The sequence below is a fragment of the Leptidea sinapis genome, chromosome 4, assembly GCF_905404315.1.
Source record: "Leptidea sinapis chromosome 4, ilLepSina1.1, whole genome shotgun sequence".
Taxonomy (NCBI): domain Eukaryota; kingdom Metazoa; phylum Arthropoda; class Insecta; order Lepidoptera; family Pieridae; genus Leptidea; species Leptidea sinapis.
The window spans coordinates 12,620,809-12,642,236 of record NC_066268.1 but is presented as its reverse complement, the minus strand read 5'-3'; the positions used below and the strand labels follow the sequence as shown (position 1 = coordinate 12,642,236).

General features: G+C 40.9%; 1 protein-coding gene across 1 annotated transcript in view; it reads left to right on the top strand.

Annotated features, from left to right (window-relative positions):
* The window catches only part of LOC126979884 (mediator of RNA polymerase II transcription subunit 15), a 29,055-nt gene continuing 7,627 nt past the window's right edge, over positions 1-21,428 (top strand). Inside the window, exons 1-10 of the mRNA XM_050829455.1 lie at positions 1-366; positions 1,894-2,033; positions 2,574-3,224; positions 3,827-4,024; positions 4,472-4,595; positions 6,366-6,550; positions 8,973-9,133; positions 9,830-9,951; positions 10,533-10,641; positions 17,987-18,210. Of these exons, the coding sequence (XP_050685412.1) occupies positions 281-366; positions 1,894-2,033; positions 2,574-3,224; positions 3,827-4,024; positions 4,472-4,595; positions 6,366-6,550; positions 8,973-9,133; positions 9,830-9,951; positions 10,533-10,641; positions 17,987-18,210 (2,000 nt within the window). The 5' untranslated portion in view covers positions 1-280. The remainder of the gene's footprint in view (positions 367-1,893; positions 2,034-2,573; positions 3,225-3,826; positions 4,025-4,471; positions 4,596-6,365; positions 6,551-8,972; positions 9,134-9,829; positions 9,952-10,532; positions 10,642-17,986; positions 18,211-21,428) is intronic.

The window sequence follows — 21,428 nt, the reverse complement described above, 5'->3', positions numbered from 1 at the left end:
ACTTGACACAATAGTACTTACACTCTATCCTGTTTGTATGATAAGTCCATTTGTCATTGTGTGATATCAAGGTCAAAGTAGATACAACCTACTCCAATATTTTGCTCTTTCTACTTTGACTACTTTCCAGTCCTTCGGCCTTCCTTGTCCTTGGAAAATGGAATCGGGATTTGGGATTGAAACATAATAATAATTGAGGTAGCGAATAAAGTAGTCTATGAGATTGGTTATAATTATTATTCAGTGAAGAGTTTTTGTGTTAAATATTATTCTGCGCAACATGGATAATACGAAGTTCAATACGATGGCAGCAGATGATAATAATTGGAGGACGCAAAGTGCCAGGCAAACAATGGTTGCAAAAATGTAAGAATTGAATTATTGTGTAATCTCACTAATTATAATGGTTTTATTATATTTTCATATCTATATTTATTATAGGTTAGTAAAATGCATAATTTAATACAAATATTTTCTAATTATAAACTGTTCACTGTCTAAATAATTATGCATTATTATGAGGTATATATTTCATACTGATAAATAATTTATTATGGATTCCATATTTTGAAATAGGACTTGCAGAACTAAATATCTTTAATATACAAAATTAAGGGATAAACACGGTCAACAAAAAAACTTTTGATAAATTGAGCTAAGATTTTCTTCAATAAAAGAACTCAAAATTTTAAAGTATCCATTGTTTATAATTTGTGAAACTAAAATAATTAAATGAATAATAATGACATAGTAGAGATTCCCTTAGTTCGAGGCATATTCTGTTGGGACAACTAACTAATGTGCAAAACTTGAAGATTAGGCTTTAAGGTGCAAATTATTGTCTTCTGATTTAGCATTAATAATTGAAGTCAATACTAGGCAATAAGGATATTACTGATTTGTAGTTTTAGCAGAAAGAAAGAAATAAAATATATATATTGACAAAATGGATACATAAAAATACAAAATTAGTAGCAGTTTCCGCACTAGGCATGCTTGTATCGCGGAAAACAAGTGAACATACAATAAGTTACAAAACTGGTTCATGAGCGAGCTTCAAATTAAATTTTTAAATGAGTTCTGAAAATATTTGATAGAAGTAAAGTACTTGTTTCTTAAATTAATATAATATGTTATAAGTAACCATTATCTATGTGTTTAAGCACATACATAATATTTATTTATATTTTAGCAGTGTACTGGCAGAGTATGTGTGAGTGTGTGTGTGTGATGTGTTTGTGTGAGTGTGCGTTTTGAAAAATCTTAGTGGGTTATTTTAAGCAAGGCTTGGGTAGAGTCGTAGTCTAGGGAGTGCAGTATATCCTGAGTTGTCTTTTTAAATTAGTATTTAGACTAATTAGTAATATTTTGGAGATTATTTACTTGACTAAATAAGTAAGGAAAGGCAAATGCAAGAAAATGTTGAGCCAAACTGGTTTTTACAAGATAATGAGGGATTTTAATTTGTCTAGTATTATTTCGGCATAAAAAAATTTTTTGAAATGTTTTATGGTAGGTTTTATGGCCTCTTTGTATAGCGAATAAGTAGGAAAAATTGAAGTGTTTACGAAATATTACCTTTAAAATAGATCTTTGTGCCCGCTATGCTTTAATAAGAGCAGTTTTAAGAAATATATATATTTTTATATAAAGTAATATGTCTGAGCATTAAACCCATTTTAGGATCTGGCTGTATTGTGTGTATATTTAGCATTTACATTTCACTGATACAAAATTTTAATTATTACAAATGACAATACTTAAATAAATTTAATTTTGATGAAGAAAAATATTATAATATGTATATATATTATATACATACTTATATTTGAACATCTACGAAAACATGTATAAGCTTATGTTAAATAAAAAATATATAAATTTTCATTTCAGTGAAGAAGTTATTCAACGTTCGGGAATGCAGGTTGCCAGAAACAGCAGTGAAATGGAGAACCATGTCTTTATGAAGGCCAAGACACGGGAGGAATACATGAATATGATAGCCAAATTGATTTTACATGTTAGGGAAATGTGTAAGTTGTTCACTTGAAATTTTGAAAAAATATTCATTGCATATTTATAACAGACCCATTATGAGTAGAGTTATGAAAGTCAAATATTTTATGTATGTACATCATTATTATATATACTATGTTACATAAGAAGAGTTATTAGTTTTTGGCCATTCTTTCAATTGGCATCATAAAAGTAAGGGTGTTTTTTTTTTTACATTTCAGTCGGTTCGATTCCCAAACGATGCAAGTAATTTTTAGAAAATCTTTGAATGCAGAAGTACTAACTTTTAATAATAACATAAAGTCTTCTTTCAGTAAAATAGCTTATCTTCAATATTTAAGGTACTTTCCCTTCATGTCCCATAACTCTGGGACAGCCTGTATACCGAGGCAATTAAAAGTTCTTAATTTTTTTTTTCATTGTATATACATTTTTTAATTCGTTTAAAACCTTTATGAATTATATCTACTTAATCCTAATATTATGTGATTAATGCATTCGATTTGGTTTAAATATTTAATAGTTATTTTATTTTTATTCACAAATAATGTTTACAGCACAACCCAAACAGAATCAAGGAGGCCCAAACATGCAAGTGCAAAATCAAAATCAGCCTGGTCCAGGAAATCAAGTTCCAAACCAAGGTGGACAGCAGCCTCAGGGGCCAAACAGTCAACCAGGCATGGCTACAGATCCTATTAATGCTCTACAAAACATGGCGTCACAAGGCACAAGAAACCAAATGATGAACATGGCACAGAGTCAAATGCAACAAGGTGTCATGGGGCCTAATCCTGGAATGACAATGCAAGGACAGTTGGGGCAACAAGGTCCAATTGTTCAACAAGGCCAACAATCACAAACTGCAACAAACCTACTTCAAACTTTAAACAGACCTCAATTGAATATGCAACTTCAGAACAAGCTTGGAGGATCTATGGGAATGGTTCCAAATCAAGGTCAGATGGGTAATAATATGGTTGGCGGTATGGGAATGGGAAATCCAATGAGTTCCCAACTACAAAGCCAGTTAGCAGGGTCTGGGATGCAAGGACAGATGATGCCCAATATGTCAATGTCCAATGCAATGCAGGTTCCTATGACAGGCTCTAGTACTATGGTGGGGCAAATGCAGTGTAACCAAGTAGGAGGAATGAGTGGGCAAATGGTGCCAAATAACATGCAAGGACAGATGCAAAATCAAATGGGTGAGGAAGTTTGTCTTTTATATATTAGGTTTGAATAAATATGTTACATTTTGTCAATAGCTCTATAAACATTAAAAAAAATTGGCTACACAATCTATATTACAAAAAACCCTGACCAAAGAATATGTCATGGATACAACACTGATGCACTAAAATCACAGAGCATTTCATCTCGTTATAATATATAATTATTTAGTTTAAATCTCAATTTATGCTTATCTTACTGTGTCACACATCCTATGAAGTTGCAGAATGTTTCATATTTTGCTGTTAGTTCTCATGATAATAATTTACTCATTGTTATTTTGTAACCCTCTTATTCATAATATTTCTTTAACTTAAAACAGGCGCTAAGAAGTGTTTTTTCTCATTCTGACTTAGGTCAATAGAAGAAGACAGTGTGAGAATTAGCTATGCTTTAAGTTAGCAGACTATTATGAATAACGGTGTTAGTATTATGTTTTAAATTAAATAAAGTTAAAAAAACTTTTTCATTAGTTATGTTTACTAGCATTTGTAGATTATAATGTTAAGATTTAGTTACCATCAGAAACTTGACCTTATTTTTCCCATATCTATTGTAAACTGTCAAGTATTTTTAGTTGGTGGTATGGGTGGAAATCAGATGGTGAATATGAACATGCTTCAAATGCACGGACGCGCGCAGGGAAAGCCTGATGTGGGAATGATGGGTCCGGGCTACGCGGCCAGGGGTCCACCCCCTAATCAGTTTCTGCGACAGAGCCCATCTCCGTCTGCTTCGTCACCTAATATGGGTGGCCCCAGTCCAGTTTCTATGGGTAAGTTTCTTAAATTTTATTATTTTGTAGCTTTGGCTCATTTTGCCATTTGATTTCGTAAAAATAAACCGACCCATTCAACTAAATGTAAAAAGAAATACTAACACTTCGAAACGAAATATACGAAGATAAGCTAAGAATACACTAAGATCATATGGCTTATTAGCCCTGAATAATTGGTCAATGCATTCCAAGAGGCCAATCAAGATATTCCTCAGGAAGACTGGTACATCTGCTCTATATAATGGTTGCAAAGAATGTGAAAATAGTGATGGAATATGTTTGAGAAAACCATAAATAATTTATATGCATTCAGATTCATGAAACATTAAAGTTATTATATTAAAGTTCAGTCACCGTAGTTAACACAGTAGTGTTTTATAATCGAGAACTACTTAGGATGATGATCTTTAAACACATTCTCGGACTAATGGGTGCCTGTGTCAGGTGGAGGGGTGCTGAGCGGAGCCCTGGCGTCTCCGATGTCCTCACTGGGTGCGCTGGGCGGCTGCACCGGCAGTCCGTCGCCCTCCGCCCCGCAACACATGAGTGTGCATGCACAACAACAACGGTAACATACACAGATTACTAACGGCCACACTGTGCCACACATTCAGATGGTAGGGATGATATAGTAATTAGTTAGTAATTGATTGATAATTTGGGCAGGCTGTATCCGTGATGTCACCCAAGTAAGGCTCCCACTGACAACCAGCGCTGCAGCTTGCTGCAGCACAATGCTGAGCGAGAGACCTGTATTTGATCACATACAACAATTATTGTTGCTTTTATTTTAGATTTAGTGTTGTTTTATTGTAAATATTTTTTTTGTTAATTTTATTTTATTCTTTGTAAACTATGTGATCAAATAATATAATTTTCTTTCTTTCTTAATTTGTGACGTGTCGTCTGGTAGGTGCAATTCGGCGGTAGAAATCAGGTTAAACAGCTCTTTGGAACACTTCCAGTGATACATGCGGTAGAAGACACACATATGCCCAGTTTCTTTGAAGCCAATTTGGCTTGTCTTTCAGATAACATGATGATTGATGGCATCAAACTTGAGTTTCATAAGTGTTCAAGTTGTACCTAAATTAATAAAATATTTCATTTAATTTCGGGACCTAGTATTTTGATACTAGATGAGGCTTTAAGGGGAAGTCAAAGAGCAGTGATATGATAAATGGCAGGTTTTTTTAGTGGTAAATGCGTTCTATTCTATTCTATTCTTCCTACTATGGCTCCTGTGGAAGGTATACCACAAGTTTGCCAATGTCACGTTAAGGTAGACCACCAAGCTTAGAGTATTCTTTTACTAATTTTAATGGTATTGATTGGTGCTTAAGATTGAAACAAGTTTTATTTTCTTATACCTGAAACAAATATACATGCTGTTAGGACTAATAATAATAATAAATAACAGATGGCTATCTATTTTGAAAATAATATAACCACATTTATTTTAAAATCTATCAATTTTTATATAATTTGCAGCAGGTTATAAATAAAACAATGTGAATTATTTATTGTTACAATACTGAGATTATTTTTCATTGAGAGCAAAATTCAAAGAAATTAACATCTTGACTGCTGCTTCTCAATATATTCTTGATAATGTAATGTATCTTCATAGGCACATAAGTGAATTTGTTAGAAACTGTCATAAACATAACGTAAACACCAGGAACAGGCATAAGTTTATATTGCCTACTACTCGGCTAAGTCGAGTTAGTAAGTCTTTTGTGGGGCGATGTATATGCTTTTACAACAAGATCCCAGAAAATGTTCAAAACAAAAGTATTACGTTATTCAAAAGAATTGTTAAAAAACGTTGTTGTGGTAAAGGTTACTATAACATAAATGACTTTCTTAATGATACCACAGCTTGGTTATGAAGCGACCACCCTCGAGCTATTAAATAATAAGTTTAATAATTGTACAATTTTACTTCGTAAACATATTTTTTTGATGAAAAAAAAAGCCCGCTGAGTTTGTTGCGCCCGTTCTTCTCAGATCTGAGACATTCGATTTGGGTGGTAAATCAAATCAAAATCACTTTATTCATGTAGGTCACGGAAATGACACCTATGAATGTCAAAAAAAATTACTTTTCTTATTGAATCTACCGCTACTTCGTAAAGGGTTGAGCTAATGAGAAGAAATAGCAAGAAACTCATTGCCACTTTTATATATCAAGATTTACATTTCCATCGATTTACAAATCATTTCAATTACAATATAATATGTAAAATGTAAAATGATGCAACAAACACACTCACGTAGTTTTTCTTTTGGCTTTCAATAACTGATGTCACATGCTATTTTGAATTTGTTATTCAAGTGTGAACATGGGTATGGTGGCGTCCCCATCGTCCTCGCTGAACACGCCGGCGGGGGCGGGGCAGGGGGCGGGGGGCGCCTCCCCCGGGGGCGAGGAGGCGGCCTACCGGGAGAAGGTGCGCCAGCTGTCCAAGTATATCGAGCCGCTGCGCCGCATGGTGATGAGGATGGTCAACGAGGGGGAGAGTGAGTACCACGCCCACTGACCTTTAAAAATATCACTGGACAGGCTGTTGCATATGTTTGACAGCTAATTTTTTGTGCCTTTTTGAAGCGCCACTTGCGAGCGTCTTGAGAACTAATTTTGACGTATAATACAAATGGCTGCGTGTAACGTACTATAAAGTATTTTTGCATTTTGAATTAATTTCCTTCGTTTTGCGTGTTATTTATACTTCAAGAATCAACGTAATAAAGTATACAATTTTTTTTATGTAAATAGTGTCCCACCATCTATCGATGTTTGCTGAGTTTATCATCACTAGTTTTAGTACCGCAGACTCTCGCCACATGGCCAACAGCGCCAAAATGGCGAATATCAAACAGGCACAAAAGCACTTTGACAGCCGCCAGTCCAGTGATATATAGTAGAGGTCAGTGAACACGCGCCATACCTTCATTAAACCTTGATATTATCTACAGGATCCACTTTACAGTTGATAACCTGCTCAACCCCAATATTGGCATATTGACTTGAGATATCGCGCTTTCAAATCTAATCAATTTGTTATTTTAAAAGAGATATTATGGGATTAATTATATGCATTAAATTTTTAACCAAAATTTATGAACGATGCGGGACTCGACCCCGCTCCTCTGAAGTTCCGTACGACCGCTCTTACCAATGGAGCCACAACCTGAGCGTTGAACAAGACATACCAGGATTTATGAAGCATGCGTCCAAGAACGGTTGACTCTCTTGGTAAGAGCGCTCGGTCGGAACCCAAGAGGCGCGGGTTCGAGTCTCGTATTGTTCATAAATGTTGGTTACAAATTTAATTCGTATAATTAATCCCAGAAGTCAGGGATATCACTTTAATTATAACAAATTGGGAAGCCATGTGGTAGGTATGTATGTGTCCTCTGCCTTTTGAGCAACCGTTTGTGGAAATTTTCCAGCTAGAAACTAGTTAGAAAGAATAAAGAGATAATTTTTTAAGTTATTCTTTAGGCGTGTTATGAAAAAATATGAGAGTGAAATTTTAAGATGCGTGCGCATCACTGTTGGTTCCTAAAATTTTCTGTCGTTTACGTTATTCGTTATTTTTTTGGTTCCGTCGTCCATTATTAGGACAGGCAAAGGGTTCAAGCCCACACAGCCGTATTCATTATCTAATAATTAATTTTCAAAGCCGTCTTTGCAAGATTTTTACAAAACTGTTCTTTCTAAAAACGTAGAATAGCACGAGGAATAAATCATTTTTATGATTTTTGCTTCTTTGGCCTAACGCAAAGAAGTATAACTTCTTGCGTGCAGACATAAGTACACACACACTTTTTTTATTGTTTTAAATTTAAAGAAATACCAATGTATCATTACATATTATAAAACAAAGTCCTACATATTATAAGTCTCTATATAAAACTCAAAATCTACTGCACCGATTTTCATGTTTTCACCAATGGATAGCCTGATTCCCGATGAATGTTTTAGTTTATCATATTTTGTTAACATTTACATTTTACACATACATTTTTGGAACAATTATTATATTTGTTGGATGTGTCAGAAAAGATAAGCCGTCTTGGAGCTTTCAACGAAAACACTATCTAAAACTCTTTGAGAAATAATAAAATATTGTATAGTGGAATTGTGTATGTGATGGCATATGTCTATCTCTTAAGGATATTATATCCATTAAAAAACTTTAAACTTGGCAATTATTTATCCATATCAATTTATTACTATATATTATCAAATCATTCATACTTTTTTTTGTATTGACAGAACAGTGTCTGTCGGGTCAGCTAGTGTATAATCTTTATATATATATAATTCTTGTGTGTGTGTGTATGTCACTGAACTCCTCCTAGACGGCTGGACCGATTCTAATGAAACTTTCTGTGTGTATTCAGGTGGATTCGAGAATGGTTTAGATTCACAATTGAACTACCTCCTAAACGGCTGGACCGATTTTGATGATATTTTTGTGTGTTCCAGTGAATTTGAGATTGGTGTGTGTCTTCAGGTGGATTCGAAAATGGTTTAGATTCACAATTAAACTACCTCCTAAACGGCTGGACTGATTTTGATGACTTTTTTGGTTGTTTCAGTGAATTTGAGATTGGTTTAGATTCTCAATTCCGCCCATATAATATAATTCTCCTGCTCATGTGTATGTTAGTGAACTGCTCCTAACGGCTGGACCGATTTTTCAAATTTAAAACATGTGTACAGGACAACGTCTGTTGGCTCCACTAGTATAATATAATATGTTTGTATGTATCTGGCATGTCACAAAAGTATTTATTCATTATCAGTAATATATCTTCAATAATAATATGGTTTATCACAGTTAAATTCATGTAGACTTTAGAAACACTTTCTTATATTTTCTATTTTAAAATTTTTCATAATTATTATTCTTTATATTTATTTCAATTCAAGATGTGGAGAAGTTGACAAAAATGAAGAACCTGCTGGACATCTTGTCGAATCCCAACAAACGTATGCCGTTGGAGACTCTCATCAAATGTGAGGTGGTGCTGGAGAAACTAGATTTCAAGCGGAGTGAGGGGGTGGGACTGAGCCTGCCACCCACTGGGAAGGTATAATTATCATTTTTAACATCATACTTCATGTAAACCTCTTGGATTGGCCACACGGTTTTATGATTTTTTTACTTGAAATCAAGTGGTCTTAAAAGGTCTGCTAGAATTTATATCCACAACAACATACTGAAATATAAGTAGTTTTAGTTATGTTCATACTTATCTGATGCTGATGTCCTTTTGTAGTATCTGATGGTATGACAACCCATATAGCCTAGTGGTTAGTGATCCTGCCTACTGAGCTAGAGGTATCAGGTTTGGATCCTGGTAGGTGCAAACATTTGTATGATGGATGATAATATGGATGTTTGTTTCGGAGTCGTGGATGTTTATATGTATTTATGTATGTTTAAGGAAGTTTATTCTATTAAATATATTTTTGTCTAGTACCCATAATACAGGCTATGCCTAGTCTGGGCAAGAAGTGCCAATATATAAAAGAGAAGTATAATAATTATATTATATGCTTAGTTCATGTTTTAGCGTTCGAATATAATAACTGGAGCTTGCGCACTTCGCGTCTTCCGAATGTGTTACTAGTAATAAAAATCGGTGACCCATGCTCACACGGCCTATTTTTATTAAAAATAAACTTTATGACCCTCTAATTCCTTACATTTTTCAGTTTAGAGGTAGTCGATTTTCTTGATTAATTTTTATTTAAGCAATAATATTGTTTCTTTTGTACCCAAGGAGCAAATCTTCAATCCCCTACTGGAAGTGGTCAACAACTGCCTGCAGTCGCCGCTGGCCAACCACACGCTCAAGCGGACGTTCGGTTCGGCGCTCGACGCTCTCAACGGACCGCCACTCAAGTTAGTTCATGTACATAACTGAAGATACGACTACCACTAACGACAAACTGTCATTTAAAGAGAGTGTATCGAAATGGCGGCTCTCGTAATCCTGTCTCGGTCATACAATATTGTTGTATATATTCGCACACCCTTCGATGGAAATCAAAGAAAATGTCGCCATTCTCAGCATATTGATGTAGAAGTTAGAATATAATGATATCTATATCCTTTTGCCTTCTAAGGCAAAAAGCCACAATCGTATTCGGGCGGGATTCCTGCACTCCAATCTGAATACTCGATATACGATTAGTTACTGATACAGTGTTCCTAGGAGTTACACTAGATTCTAAATTGCAACAAACTCAATATGGGCCCCCCCCCCATACTGAGAAATTGTCATCTAAATTAAGTTCAGCTTCCTACGCCGTTTGGAAAATGAGGCAGCTATCGGATATAGCAACACTAACCAATGTCTACAGGACAGACAGTATAATATTTCATATCGTATATTAAACAAACCACAATAACATTTAAAAATAACTATATAAGTGATTAAACACCTGATAACAAAATTTAAAAAAATTAAATTTTCTTAACAGGAACCTACCCCCTCCACCGCCACAGAAACAAGCGAAACTGGAAGAGCCCACAATGGAGATACCGGATGTACTTCAAGGAGAGATCGCAAGATTAGACTCAAGATTTAAGGTATGTGAATATTTTGTGTACCAAGGTATATGTAGTGTACACAGTGTCACAACATGACGCCTATGTTGCCAGACCTACAGGTGTAGGAACTGAGAGAGTTTCCACTAATATTGAATTTAAGGCTAATGCTTCGATAATTTTAATTCTTTAATTCGATACATCTATAACCCGCCAAGCGATATTCATGTCCTTTGCACACGCCAGTCAGGCTATAGTCATATCACCATAAACATTTACACCTCAAAAACAACCACGCATTGGCGGTCGGACGCATGTGTGATCCCGTTGACATAGTATCATCTGGCTCACCATAGCGCTCATAGAAGCCAATAATAATATTAATCATTCAGAGTTAAGACACTCATTTATTAGACATAAATTATTGGCATTTATATTTAATTAATTAATTAAAGAGTCACTCGTCGAATCGCAATTGGATAGGCAGCGTTTGGCAAACTTCGTAAAATATTCTTATCCGAAATACCACGGAGGAGTGGAGCGAATGAGTAAAGACAGAATGACTTATCAATTATATCAGGCAAGTGTGTGTGTGGGCAGGTCGGCCGCGGGAGACTTCGTAGAACAAAAAAGGTTCTAAAACGGATGTATTAAACTACAGACCTATATCTAAGCTATGCCTAATAGCCAAAGTCTTTGAGAAGATAATACACACCCAGTTCTACCACTCATTAAAAAACTCCTTCCACCCATCTCAACATGGATTCCTTAAAGGGAGATCTACTGTATCCAACCTTATCTTGCTCAGTGAATTTCTGACTGAAGCCATGGACTATGGTAGCCAGGTAGATGTAGTATATACCGATTATAGCAAAGCCTTTGACCGAATAGACCATAAGACGCTTTTAACGAAAATTCAACTTTTCGGCATTGTCGGGGACTTGCATCGGTGGTTTTCATCTTATATTGACCGAAGGTCACAAGCTGTGGTAATCAGTAACTATATCTCGAGCTGGGTAACCATTCCCAGTGGGGTTCCGCAAGGTTCGTTACTTGGTCCTTTATTATTATCTTTATAAATGATATTTCCACCTGCTTTCATAACACTCGCTTGCTCTGTTTTGTTGATGATATGAAGATATTTAATACCATTGCGACTCTTAGTGATGTTGAGAACCTTCAAGCTGACCTAGACCGACTGGACAACTATTGCCAAACCAATAAGCTTGATCTCAATCCCTCCAAATGCTCTGTAGTTACTTTTACACGTAAATATAACATTATACCATCGGATTATAAATTAAAAAGTCAAACACTAACAAAAATACTGTCTTGCGTGATCTTGGAGTTTTATATGACTCTAAACTGTTATTTGATGATCATATTGAACATATAGTCAAGAAAGTTTTAAGCGCCCTGGGATTTGTACAACGCACATGTGCTTCGTTCAAAAACATCAAAACATTTAAAATTCTTTACTGCACATTCGTACGCAGTATACTCGAATATGCTTCCCAGGTGTGGAACCCACAATACAACGATATTAGACGAATTGAGAGGATACAATTAAAATTTATTAAGTATTTATGTTTTCGACTCAAAATTCCTTTTAAATCAGAAAACTATTATAATCTTTGCAAACGATTTCATATACTCCCTCTCTCCATGAGAAGAGAAATAGCAGATATATTTTTTCTCTTGAAAATTACTTCCAATTTAATTGACTGACTATTAACTGTGATAAAATTTAATACCCCTGTTAGCCTTTTGCGTTTCAATCCTCTTATACATACAACATTAGTTAAAACCAAATACAGGCAAAATTCCAACTTGTGACGACTGAGCAGTAACTTTAATAAAATCGATAAGCGAGTAGGCTTAGACCTATTCTGCACAAGCGTAGCATTGGCTAGACGCATGTTGACTAACGAATTCTTTCATTGAATTGTTAAGAGCATAAGTATAAGTATGTAATTAATTATATAAGTATATCTATCACTATCGTTGACAGTATTAACTGAAGTGTTCGTAACTATTCTAAACTAATATGTTGCTATCCGTGAGTACCTTTAATTGGCTTTTTGTCACTATTAGATTTTATTTAAAACTATTGTACGCTGTTGGCCTTCCTATATGAAATAAATAAATAAATAAACGTCAAAGATAAAAAAAAACATTCGTCAACCAAATTTATTTATTTAATAAGGTTTACCGACAGATAGTACACATAAGCTTATTTACAATACATATACACAACTTAAAATCTATAGTGAACATCCAATTATGGGTAAACACAGCAAATTAGTTATCTAGTTGTAAACAGAGGTAGAGAAGAACATGTTATGGATATTATCCATATATTATAATATACACATTATATAATATTTCCTTCGCTATTGCTTAAGGATATTGCAAGAAAAAGGAATATGTATAAATATATTCTATTAAAATTTACAGACACAACAAATATTTAAATATTAGTGTTCCATCTCGTATTCCAAACACGCTCTTCTAAACTTGTTTAAAGATATATTATGTAGATCAACATCTATGTCGTTGAACCATGCGTTATGTTGACGGCATATCCGAGGTAAAGGACTGTGGAACCCTACATTTGTTCGGTAAGTATCTATTGCAAAAGGCTGAAAGTTATTCACTCTAGCATTAGCACGAGGAACCTTGAAGTTAATTTTTTCCAGTAATTGAGGACATTCAATCAAATTATTAACTATTTTAAAAAGAAAAACCTGATCTGAATTCCAACGTCTACGCGAGAGAGTTGTCAATTCAAAAAAGAAACAGCGCTCATTGTATGATTGTAATTGATGTAGCTTGTATTGATGGACACACATAAAAAACATGAACCTTTTTTGAATCTTCTCAAGTCTTTGCATATCACACTTGTAGTGAGGACTCCATACAGTTGAACAATATTCTAAATGGCTACGTACCAGAGACACATATAGTGTTTTTAAAGCAAGAGTATTTTTGAATTTCTTAGCATTTCTCCAAATGAAGCCAAGCATTCTAAAAGATTTATTAACTATTAGTTCAAGATGAGCTTTAAAATTTAGTTGTCTATCTAATATCACGCCCAGATCTCTAATAAGCCATACTTCTTCGAGGTCAACTCCGTTTATACTATATTTAGTATCTAATGGTGACTTTTTCCTCGTAAATTTTATATGCTTACATTTATCGATGTTTAATGGTAACTTATTTGCAGATGACCAATGAGAAATTCTTGTTAAGTCCTCTTGCAAAAGGTGGGAATCATTTGCGTCCTTAATTACTCTCGAAATTTTTAAATCATCGGCGAAAAAATAAAACTTGGAATTTTTGATTATCTTACCTAAATCGTTTATAAAAATTAAAAAAAGTATAGGACCTAGGTGTGAGCCTTGAGGAACTCCTGATGTTACTTGAAAAGCATCGGACTGGTGCCCACACGCTACCACTGTTTGGGATCTGACAGACAAGTAACAGGAAAACCAAGACAAAAGTTTGCCATACAGGCCACATTTTACGAGTTTTGATATAATTAATCCGTGGTCGACTCTATCAAAAGCTTTACTTATATCTGTATATACTGTGTCAACTTGTAGCCCCATGTCTATTGCCTCAGATACATCTGTTATATGACAAACAATATTGGTAACGGTAGACATTTTAGATCTAAACCCGTGCTGATGATTAATCAAAATTGGTTTTACGTGAGCTGTTAGAACGGAACAAACAACAGATTCAAATAACTTTCCAAACAATGAGAGAATAGAAATTGGTCTATATGAACATATATCACTACTATTACTAGTATTTTTTAGAATTGGTACAACATTGGCTGATTTCCAAGCTGCAGGGAATACCCCAAGATTAAGTGATGCGTTGAATATAATACTAAGAGGATAAGATAGATTATTTGCACAGTTAATAATAAAAATTCCAGGTATCAGATCAGGGCCTGCGCCCTGATTTTTGTTTAATTTTTTAATTGCAACTGAAATATGTTTTTCTGTTACTACTATATGATTTAACGTATCATTAGTTTCTCCCTTCAAGGTAGCCAGATCCGACACAGACACCTGAGTGCTATCCGAATACACAGAAGAGAAATGAGTAGCGAATGCGTTACAAATACCCTGTGGTGTAGAGAATTTTGCCGTATGTAAATGCATTTCCTGGGGTAAATTTGTTTTATTTTTTCGTTTTGATGCGATAAAAGACCAAAATGACTTTAAATTGTTATTAAGAACTGATTCTTCTATTGCCCGAAGATATTTATTGTAACATGCATTAATCTGAATGTGACATCTCGCTCTGGCGATATGAAACTCGTATTCATCCAGCGGATTCTTATATTTTTTAAATCTTAAACGATATTTCTCTTTTTCTTTAAGTAACAGTACAAGTTGCCTCGTATACCAAATTGGATAATTCTGATTGTGTGATTTGCTTTTTGGTGTATGTTTATTAATAATCTCTCTAATAATTAAGTAAAACTTATTTATCATAGCATTTATATCAAGCTCTTTTTGAAAAATAGCGTTCCAATCAATTTTACGCAGATCGTGATTGATGTCATCATACTTTGCTAGATAAAAGTTGGTTCTGCTAACTGTAGATTTTTTAAGAAATTTTATCGGCAAATATATAGACGATATGAGTAAAGGAGGGTGGTGAGAATCGATTTTCGTGAGGGAAGGAATTTGTTCTGATATATGAAACGGTGCATTACTTAGAACTAGATCGAGGACCTTACCATTTTTATTTTTTATTAAATTAAACTGAAGTAGGTTGTTCAGTGCTTGAAAATCAAAAAGCAGTTGACTCAATCGACGATTGCATTCAAATGGAAGAGCACTTATTTCGCAATCAGGATTCTGGTACCATATTAAATGTTCAAGATTAAAATCTCCTACCAAAATAGTGTCCTCCTTATCGCTAATTAAAGCCATTGCATTACTAATGTTATTTAGTTCATTTTCCAACATATCGCATGATACCGGTGGTGGAAGATATACAGCACAAATATTAAGTTTCTTATTCCTAGTCTGACTAGAATGCGGTATCACTTTTACCCATAAATCCTCATTACAATTTCCTTCAAACGATGACAATCTATATGAGCCAATCTGATTTGAGACGGCTATTAAGACCCCTCCGCCATCAACTTTCGAACTGTTTGCAGAATATCGGTCTCTTCGATATATTCTATAATTATCATTCAGTATTTCAGAGTCATAGACACTATCGTTGAGCCATGTCTCTGTCAAAACTATAATATCGTAATCACAGTTTAAACTTAATAAGTGAAGGTCTGACAATTTACCGCGAATGCTTCTACAGTTCTGATAATAAATCTTTAAGTTTGGCATTATAAAGATATAAAAATCTTAAATCTAATGTTTATAAAGAGAATAATATATTAGAAGAAGCTCAATCCTTAAGTGTAGACAATGTTTCACTGTTTTTGACCCAAATAGCCGGAGTAGCGTCGTCCTTTCTTAGCAATACCCGACCATTTCGAACCCATAGATATTTGTACAGATGGTCCCTTTTAAACTTACGTGCTTGAGCTTGTAAATTGCGATTGTTAGGGGACAGGTGTTCTACGACGTAAATTTGCTGCTTGTTCCCTCCAATTCCTAGATCTGCCGTATTAAGTTTATTTTCGGGATTCGACTTGTTATAATTCAAGCAGGCAGCCAGCAAAGTGTCACGCATACGCGGAGAGGGAAGTTTGACAATCAAGTTCTTAGGTCGGTCAGATTGAGGGTTGGACTTGGAAACTCTAGTACACACAAGTATATCCTTTTCAGTTATGGGACATTTAACCACTTTTGCAAGTTGTATAACCGTTGATATAAGGTGTTCTCTTGGATATTCCGGCAGGCACTGAATCTCCACGTTTGAATCGCGAGATTGCTGCTCTATCACAGCCACTCTATAGTTTAATGTTTGGATGGCCTCGTGTAGTTTGGCGTTCTCTGTTTTCAAATAAACTGATTCCGATTGCAACTGGCTTACCTCACGTAGCAGTTCGTCGAACTTAGAAGACATAAATTCTACAGATGTAATGACTTGTGGAAGTCGTTTAAAGTCATTCTTCCAAGTCTCAATATTTGATTCCATGCTTCTCTGCGTGGCCAACATAGTGTCGAGCTTGGCTGATATTTTTTTTTCAAACTCATAGAAATGACTATCCCTTAACTGCTGCTCTGGAGATCCCACTTTGTCCTCAATATCAACAAGTTCTGTATGTTTGATCGGAGTTTCATCGGTCCTTTTCGCAGGTAATTTGCATACAGGACATTTCCAGGAAGCTTTTGCTCTGTGAGATAGCTTGGAATAATTTTCTTTTGCTAATTTTACACAAAGGTAATGATATGATTTGGAACAGTTGTTGACAGAGCAAGTTATCTTGTCAGTAATGCTCACAACTTGTTGACATGCACCACAAAGGCTCATTTTCGAAAAACAACTAATTTATTTATTTAAAAAAAAAATACTTATTAAATTGGAGTGCAGTACAAAGCGTATGCGGTAGCAGGTACTAATATTTTAGCTTGAATTACGTTGCGGTATCTTAATATCTAGATAATTGCTTAATTGTCGTAAGATGTTGAGCTGTTAGGTTCGACGGCCGGTACCAAGATAACTCGCAATTGATCGATATCGCAGTAACTGTCGCTAAACTGTCTCTGGAAATCACGGTACAGGGTGTGCGTTCAAACTGGTTCGAGGTTTCGCCCGGGGTCAGTCACGCTAGTATGGCGCAGCGGTAACTCAGACCTGACTATTGAATTCCGCGATCAAATCACGCTCGATAGAAATAAATAATTTAAATTTTTTTCTACACTAAGCACAATGCACATTCACTGAATTTACCACAAAAAGAATACAAGAGAAGAATAGCTACTAACACTACCAGATTAAGTATAATATAAATATTAAATTAATTGAATGAATTTAAATTAGCAATGCAAAGCGACACGTCCGTTTACAACAATGTTCACAAATTGGGGACGTTTTGAGAAAAGGAAAGGTCCGAAGTGTCCGCAACCGGCGAATATGTATGAAAACAGTAATGAATGTAGAGAAAGCGAGTGAGGTCTGTAAGGATAGAAGCAAGTGGCATTCTATTGTCTCTGCCTACCCCGACGGGAACAAGGCGTGAGTATGTGTGTGTGAGAAATACCATAGTGTCTGAAGACGAAGGTTTTCAACTAGTGTGCCAGTGATGACTTACGGTATGCAAACTATGGGCCTGATGTGAAAGGTCATGGTCGCTCAGAGTGCAATGGAGAGCATGTCCTGGCGTTCTCCGTACAAGTCTAGATGGAGCTGTTGTAGTGGATTGACAACTAAAGGTATAATGTTGTGGCAGGTGTCTCTAGAGCCGCTGCAGCTGAGCGGCGGGTCGGGCGCGATCACGCTGACGGCGCAGCTGGACGACGCCCGCCTGCCGTGTGTGGCCGCCGTCACCGTGACCGTGCCGCGCGACTACCCCGCCAGCGCGCCCGCCCGCCTGCGGCCCCGTCCACAACGAGCGGCCACCGCGCCCGCCTTCCTCGCGCGCCTCGAGCGGGCCATGGACGCACGCTGCGCCCGGTCAGTGTTACATATTATGTATCAGACGACAGTGACCGTGTCGGTGCCGCGCGACTACCCCGCCAGCGCGCCCGCCCGCCTGCGGCCCCGCCCACAACGAGCGGCCACCGCGCCCGCCTTCCTCGCGCGCCTCGAGCGGGCCATGGACGCACGCTGCGCCCGGTCAGTGTTACATATTATGTATCAGACGACAGTGACCGTGTCGGTGCCGCGCGACTACCCCGCCAGCGCGCCCGCCCGCCTGCGGCCCCGCCCACAACGAGCGGCCACCGCGCCCGCCTTCCTCGCGCGCCTCGAGCGGGCCATGGACGCACGCTGCGCCCGGTCAGTGTTACATATTATGTATCAGACGACAGTGACCGTGTCGGTGCCGCGCGACTACCCCGCCAGCGCGCCCGCCCGCCTGCGGCCCCGTCCACAACGAGCGGCCACCGCGCCCGCCTTCCTCGCGCGCCTCGAGCGGGCCATGGACGCACGCTGCGCCCGGTCAGTGTTACATATTATGTATCAGACGACAGTGACCGTGTCGGTGCCGCGCGACTACCCCGCCAGCGCGCCCGCCCGCCTGCGGCCCCGCCCACAACGAGCGGCCACCGCGCCCGCCTTCCTCGCGCGCCTCGAGCGGGCCATGGACGCACGCTGCGCCCGGTCAGTGTTACATATTATGTATCAGACGACAGTGACCGTGTCGGTGCCGCGCGACTACCCCGCCAGCGCGCCCGCCCGCCTGCGGCCCCGTCCACAACGAGCGGCCACCGCGCCCGCCTTCCTCGCGCGCCTCGAGCGGGCCATGGACGCACGCTGCGCCCGGTCAGTGTTACATATTATGTATCAGACGACAGTGACCGTGTCGGTGCCGCGCGACTACCCCGCCAGCGCGCCCGCCCGCCTGCGGCCCCGCCCACAACGAGCGGCCACCGCGCCCGCCTTCCTCGCGCGCCTCGAGCGGGCCATGGACGCACGCTGCGCCCGGTCAGTGTTACATATTATGTATCAGACGACAGTGACCGTGTCGGTGCCGCGCGACTACCCCGCCAGCGCGCCCGCCCGCCTGCGGCCCCGCCCACAACGAGCGGCCACCGCGCCCGCCTTCCTCGCGCGCCTCGAGCGGGCCATGGACGCACGCTGCGCCCGGTCAGTGTTACATATTATGTATCAGACGACAGTGACCGTGTCGGTGCCGCGCGACTACCCCGCCTGCGGCCCCGCCCACAACGAGCGGCCACCGCGCCCGCCTTCCTCGCGCGCCTCGAGCGGGCCATGGACGCACGCTGCGCCCGGTCAGTGTTACATATTATGTATCAGACGACAGTGACCGTGTCGGTGCCGCGCGACTACCCCGCCTGCGGCCCCGCCCACAACGAGCGGCCACCGCGCCCGCCTTCCTCGCGCGCCTCGAGCGGGCCATGGACGCACGCTGCGCCCGGTCAGTGTTACATATTATGTATCAGACGACAGTGACCGTGTCGGTGCCGCGCGACTACCCCGCCAGCGCGCCCGCCCGCCTGCGGCCCCGTCCACAACGAGCGGCCACCGCGCCCGCCTTCCTCGCGCGCCTCGAGCGGGCCATGGACGCACGCTGCGCCCGGTCAGTGTTACATATTATGTATCAGACGACAGTGACCGTGTCGGTGCCGCGCGACTACCCCGCCTGCGGCCCCGCCCACAACGAGCGGCCACCGCGCCCGCCTTCCTCGCGCGCCTCGAGCGGGCCATGGACGCACGCTGCGCCCGGTCAGTGTTACATATTATGTATCAGACGACAGTGACCGTGTCGGTGCCGCGCGACTACCCCGCCTGCGGCCCCGCCCACAACGAGCGGCCACCGCGCCCGCCTTCCTCGCGCGCCTCGAGCGGGCCATGGACGCACGCTGCGCCCGGTCAGTGTTACATATTATGTATCAGACGACAGTGACCGTGTCGGTGCCGCGCGACTACCCCGCCTGCGGCCCCGTCCACAACGAGCGGCCACCGCGCCCGCCTTCCTCGCGCGCCTCGAGCGGGCCATGGACGCACGCTGCGCCCGGTCAGTGTTACATATTATGTATCAGACGACAGTGACCGTGTCGGTGCCGCGCGACTACCCCGCCTGCGGCCCCGCCCACAACGAGCGGCCACCGCGCCCGCCTTCCTCGCGCGCCTCGAGCGGGCCATGGACGCACGCTGCGCCCGGTCAGTGTTACATATTATGTATCAGACGACAGTGACCGTGTCGGTGCCGCGCGACTACCCCGCCAGCGCGCCCGCCCGCCTGCGGCCCCGTCCACAACGAGCGGCCACCGCGCCCGCCTTCCTCGCGCGCCTCGAGCGGGCCATGGACGCACGCTGCGCCCGGTCAGTGTTACATATTATGTATCAGACGACAGTGACCGTGTCGGTGCCGCGCGACTACCCCGCCTGCGGCCCCGCCCACAACGAGCGGCCACCGCGCCCGCCTTCCTCGCGCGCCTCGAGCGGGCCATGGACGCACGCTGCGCCCGGTCAGTGTTACATATTATGTATCAGACGACAGTGACCGTGTCGGTGCCGCGCGACTACCCCGCCTGCGGCCCCGCCCACAACGAGCGGCCACCGCGCCCGCCTTCCTCGCGCGCCTCGAGCGGGCCATGGACGCACGCTGCGCCCGGTCAGTGTTACATATTATGTATCAGACGACAGTGACCGTGTCGGTGCCGCGCGACTACCCCGCCAGCGCGCCCGCCCGCCTGCGGCCCCGTCCACAACGAGCGGCCACCGCGCCCGCCTTCCTCGCGCGCCTCGAGCGGGCCATGGACGCACGCTGCGCCCGGTCAGTGTTACATATTATGTATCAGACGACAGTGACCGTGTCGGTGCCGCGCGACTACCCCGCCAGCGGCCCCGCCCACAACGAGCGGCCACCGCGCCCGCCTTCCTCGCGCGCCTCGAGCGGGCCATGGACGCACGCTGCGCCCGGTCAGTGTTACATATTATGTATCATACGACAGTGACCGTGTCGGTGCCGCGCGACTACCCCGCCAGCGGCCCCGCCCACAACGAGCGGCCACCGCGCCCGCCTTCCTCGCGCGCCTCGAGCGGGCCATGGACGCACGCTGCGCCCGGTCAGTGTTACATATTATGTATCATACGACAGTGACCGTGTCGGTGCCGCGCGACTACCCCGCCAGCGGCCCCGCCCACAACGAGCGGCCACCGCGCCCGCCTTCCTCGCGCGCCTCGAGCGGGCCATGGACGCACGC